We start from the raw sequence: 5,643 nt of genomic DNA, 5'->3' as shown, positions 1-5,643 counted from the left end.
TTGGTAACTGCATTAAGACAAACTGCACTAGGCAGTAATTAGCACATTGGGTGTTAACTTGGAGTTTCATTTTTCGTTTCCTTTGCTGTACTTACTGCAGAGAATCAGTTGTAATGTGAACTTCAGTCAAGGAGAAACTGAGCAGGCAAATACTAGATTTCTGATTTGTGACAGGAGAGACAAGCACTTGATGTTTTACATAGAAGGATTTGTTTTGAGTCAGAAATATTTTCACAGGGTAAATAGTCAAATATGTAGGTTAGAAGCTTGACCATTCTTCACTAAGAATAAGCTGTTTCTGCCACGTTCAGTTTTTGTAGTAATTTATCATGTCTGTCCCCAATTTTCAGAGATGTCAGAATGTGAACTGGGACACGAGTTGCAATTTTTTCTCACTTTAGAACCATATACAATTTCTGTCCTTCTAGGTCCAGGTTTTTTACATCTTTTTGGTGGGCTCTTACATTTTTCTGGTTTACTCCTTATTATCCTAGCAATACAACAGTAAGATGCAAAAGCTGTGTATCAGGAGAAGTCAAGTTAACCTTACTGCTTTAAAAACAAACTATCTGCTGTAAAGGTATTCAAAGACACAAAACCTTTGATAAATAAATACAAACAAGCATCCTGTACCATCCAACACCTGCTTTATTTTCCCTTTTATTGAAAAGAACCACCAAATGGTGTGTCACTGAGTCATTACCTTCAATGTTTAAAAGAAAACCTTCAGCAAAAAAACTATTTTGCTTTTTTAAAAAAAAAAAAAAACAACACACGTTGCTGTGACAGGCAGTCACCTACTCATGCCCAAAAACACCTACAGTTTCCCAAAATAACAAAACAAGGTTTTCAGCATTGCAGCTACTGAAGCATGGAGAGTCAAAACCAGAAAATGGCATGTGGTTTCCTCATGGCATCAGGTCATTACTACCATTTGAACGAAGGCAGTAAAAGAAATAAGTATTTGTTTTAATAAAGACAACAACAGGCAGACACTGGGTTTTACCAATTTTATTTCTAGACTTTATGTTGTTGTTTTTCTTTGCTGGAAACTTGTCTGTTACAGGTCTGTTGGTGAAAATGTGCATTTCAGACCAGTGATGCCAATAAGTACAATATAAAAATGTAGGAATCTGAATTGCTCGCTTACTACAGATTGTTATAATAATGTGACAAATAAAGCATCTCTGTTGGCACATGAACCCACTTAATCTGGATTTGGCCTTTTAGTACATACAATATTTTAAAAGAAATTTGCAGTACACACTGCCACTCAGTGTAACACATAATATAACCAACAAGCACTAACTCAATAATCATGTTTGGTTCAGAGACACAGAGATGCCACGAACAGAAGTGTTTTATGAGGTAAGCAGTAAGAAATGTTCCTGAAATTTGGACAGAATGTATCCAGTCCTCCTGGGTCCTGCGACTGCTAGTAGCATTGCAATGCTTTATTTATATGCACTATCTTAACTGCATTTGCCTCAAAATGAGTTCTAATTCTGTTTTGGTTTAGCAGCATACAGGCAACAGCTAGATTATTCTTCAGCATACAACTCCGTTAGCTGGCTTATTTATGAGATTTACAGGCTTCTTAAATTAGCATGATGCTATCATTAAAAAAACAAAACAAACAAAATAAAAACAAAACAACAAACAAACAAACAAAAAAACCCTTGTATATCATAACAGATTAAACACACAAAATACTTAAGGCGTTCCAGAAGATAACCTATCATACCAAATGATGTGTCCCAACTGATGGGAAACCACATCAGGTGGCACACAAGAGTTATATTATAATGCACCATTCGTATATCAAATGTGGCTAATAACACAGCTTAAAACTACTATGATAATAAACCCCAGATCAGACAAAGAATCCAGCTTTATAAAATGCATGACGACGACGACAAACAAAACCAAAAAAAAAACAAAAAACCCAAAAATAATAAAAAAAAAAATTGGACATGACTTGATCTTCTGAAATGTCAGCTGGTTTTAAATTAATGCAACCTAGTTGCGAATCGCGAGACCCATTCAGAGCAACGTTCGATGCATTTCTGTTTGCAGTAGAACTATGAGGCACTGTTTACAAACATCAACACCTGGTCTAGACAAGGGTAACTGAAGTATGAGGTATTGAGAGACAGGAAACCTTTTTTTTTTTTTTTCTTTCTTCTTTTTTTTTTTTTCTCTTTTTTTTGTTTTTGGAATAGAGCAGTAAATCACATTAAGTAAAAATCGATCACATCAAAACAAAACCGAAAAGAAAATCTACCAACCAAAAAAAAAAAAAAAAAAGGATGTCAATAATATAATTTTCTATGAGAAAATTAAAACCTATAACATGGCAGTATATGACATTGTATAACAAAAAAAAAAACAACAAAAAACTGATCCACAAAATAGCAGCAAAACACAATGACAAAGATACAGAAAAGCAATGTTAATTTTTTTTTCTTTTTCCATCCATGCTGGGAATTTATCCATAGCAGCTCAATAAAAATGGAGCATCCACAGCTTTTCTTTTTCTTTTTATCTTTTTTTTTTTTTTTTTTTTTTAATGTTTTTCTCTTTTTTTTTTTTTTTTTTTTTTTCTGTTTTGTGTTTGTTTGTTGGGTTTTTTTGTTACAATCAACACCTCCGCGGCAGTTTTCTCACGTCCGTTTCACCATCACATTCTCCTCGAGCATCAAACTTCAACAGCTATGTCCACGTCCCTTCAGCTACTTTCTAACATAATAATAATTAAAAAAAAAAAAAAAGATACATAGCCAAGATGTGCAAATTTTCTATTGGTAGCTAAATAAAAAGAAAAATGGGGCATATACTGGAATAAGAACTTCTTTCAAGTACTCCAATTTTCATCTCTTCTTAACTATGGCGTTCTCATGGTCAGCCTGCTTTTTTGAGAAATGGACAGGAAGGGGCCAAAAAAACTGCTTTGTTTTGGGGTCTGTTCTTTGAAGAGTGTCTTTTTCATCAGTAAGCTGTGTTAAAACTGCAACATCAAGGGTAGAAAGATTATTTTTTTCAAAAACAAGAAGGGGCGATTGCATTATTTTTACAAATCATACTGGCCTTACGAACATCCTCTGCAATAAATATTCTTTTTAGCCTTAACTATAAATTATATATTTTAGTGTTTAAAAACCTTCAGTTGTAAAACATCTAGCGACAATCCTTAAAAAGAAAAAACCTACGTGTCCTATCGTGTGAACCTTTAAGGCCCCCTAATTTTATAAAGATGAGTTGGCACCAAAGGATTTCTAAACTTCAACTTTTCTATAGAAAAGGATAGGCAGATATCCTGGCAATTTGTGGATGCAATTTCTCTCACTGGAACGCAACCTTCGGAAAGAAAACAAAAAAAAAAATCACCTCTCCTCTAACACCATAGTTAAATGCACTTGCTTTGCAATTCCAAGTTTGCCAACAAGCACTTCTATATTTCCAAACCATTCCATTAAAAAACAAAACGAAACGAAACAAAAAAAAAATTCCCACACAATAAAAGAATGTATTTCCTATTTCTAATGGACTGAAAGTGCTTTGAATGGAATGGTTTTAGAATATTACAAACAAACAAAAGACTAAACTGTGGATTGAACCTGACCATCATTAGGCTGTATATCTGTGGGGTCAGACCAGCATTTTACACAGGTAACTACAAAAATATGAAGATTACAAAAATAGAATATATTAGGTCACTATTGCGGTTTCTCTTTATAATAGAGTATCGTATGAGTAGTACATTGGCCTTTCCCAACAATGCTAAGCTGGATCCCTACAAATGCCTTATGCACAGGCAATCCACAGGCACACACAAAAAAAAAAAGATTAACATATAATAATGCTGCATACTAACATACACTAACTAACGGGTTACGTTAACCATTTATAAGGTGAAGAGGATAAAAAAAAAAACAACTAAGGAAATAAAATAAACATTTACAGATGAATTATAAAGTGACTAAATGCACAAGCAAGCAAGATACAGAAAAGCCTAGAACTGCATTAAAGCTATGCTTTTTAAAGGAAAAACAAAAACCAAAAGAATATTTCATTTACTATCTAAAAAAAAAAACAACCCTCTTCTACTTTAAAAATGGTTGGTTGGTTTTATCTGTAAGAAATCAAATCTAATACCTCCCCTGGAGACATTTTGTGTGTTAATGCCTATTTTTACAACATACAGACAAGAACACTTTAATATAAAAACTAGTTGATTATTATTGTATAAAATCCTCTATTTTTGTAGCACAAACCCCTGGGGGTAATGCAAATACTATTTTTTTCTTTTTTTAAGACAGTTTTTGGGGTATTTTTTTTTGTTTGTTTATTTGTTTGTTTGAAGTCACAGATGGAAGGGAGACAGAGCAAGAAAAAATATAGCAAGACTGGTTTTCCCTTCTGGTATAAAAATGTCCTGGAGAAAAGGGTTTCTGGGGGGAAGATCCTGATGCTGATTCCTTCTCAGATGCCCTTTCTTTGCTTTTCTCGCCAAGCAAACCCATTAGAAGAAGTCCTCTTAAATGTTCACATCTCGCACATCAGTAGGTGTGCAGGAAAGGTCTGCTTCATCCTCTACAGTCTTTGTTTCTGAAGATATGTTGTGCTGCTGTGCCTGACGTAGACTGGATTCAAGGAGGGATTCAATCTGTTCTTGGCAGGCTCGTAAACAATCCTAGAGATTAAACGGAAGGAGAAAAAGACCCAGGGTCCTTTAGAAAAACAGGAAGATCACAGCAAATACAATTTCTTGAAAAAGCAAGAGAAATATATAATCAAGTTATCTGAGAGGGCAGCAGATTGAAAGGAGTATGGGAAGAATCCCTGAACAATGAATGGATTGGATGAGCTACCCCATTTTCTGCAGGATGCTAGCCTGGATCCAAACTTTGTCTCATACCATCTGCTATTTAGCATCTCCATCCATGGTCCTCTGGACAAACCACAACCAAGGTCTTACTGTTAAGTCTCAGCCCACAGGTCTGCAACTGTGGTGGACACCCCAGTACAATGACATACATAGAAACAAACCCAGCAGGACCTGGACACAGCAGAGATGTTGTAGCCTGTACTATTTTCTGCACTTCCGCAGTTCTGTAAAAGTCCATCCTGACCATCTTTTACCTCACCGCTGTCCTTTCTATACCTTTTGAAAAACAGAACAGTCTGACTGGACAGCAAAGTAAATCAATCAAAATTCTATGAGTTCCAAAGACATGAAACTGGGCTGGAGTCAGAGTTGGTCCAAGGATGGCTGATGCTGTAACGGTTTCTGCTTTTACCACAGAAACATTTCAGCAATAGTCTAATAGAAGTGATGGTTATAAGCAGTGATTTTCCTAGGCTGAGTTCCAGTAATGCAAAGTTCTTAGGTAGAAGTACCATGTATATATTTAGATATACATGCCCAAAGTTGCCTGCCAACTGCTGCTACATCCAGCAGTGGGCAGGTCAAGTTCGCTAACCAATTTCTAACTCAGAAAGCATCTGAACAACAAAATGTACCAGACTGTATGACCCCAAAATGGAGAGATCTTTCAGAAGCACCACTAAGCATCTTTGTAACCAAGCTTCCAGTTTGCTACCACATTCACCTTGAAATCTCAGTCAGGGTGAGGTCTCTTT

General features: G+C 35.4%; 1 protein-coding gene across 1 annotated transcript in view; it reads right to left on the bottom strand.

Annotated features, from left to right (window-relative positions):
* Positions 1 to 4,058: 4,058 nt before the first annotated feature.
* Positions 4,059 to 5,643, bottom strand: part of CCND1 (cyclin D1) — a 16,494-nt gene continuing 14,909 nt past the window's right edge. The window contains exon 5 of the mRNA XM_010007425.1: positions 4,059 to 4,693. Within this exon, the coding sequence (XP_010005727.1) occupies positions 4,538 to 4,693 (156 nt within the window). The 3' untranslated portion in view covers positions 4,059 to 4,537. The remainder of the gene's footprint in view (positions 4,694 to 5,643) is intronic.

The sequence above is a fragment of the Chaetura pelagica genome, unplaced genomic scaffold (genome assembly GCF_000747805.2).
Source record: "Chaetura pelagica isolate M959 unplaced genomic scaffold, ChaPel_1.0 scaffold401, whole genome shotgun sequence".
NCBI classification, from domain to species: domain Eukaryota; kingdom Metazoa; phylum Chordata; class Aves; order Apodiformes; family Apodidae; genus Chaetura; species Chaetura pelagica.
This window is presented reverse-complemented; position numbering and strand designations above follow the sequence as displayed.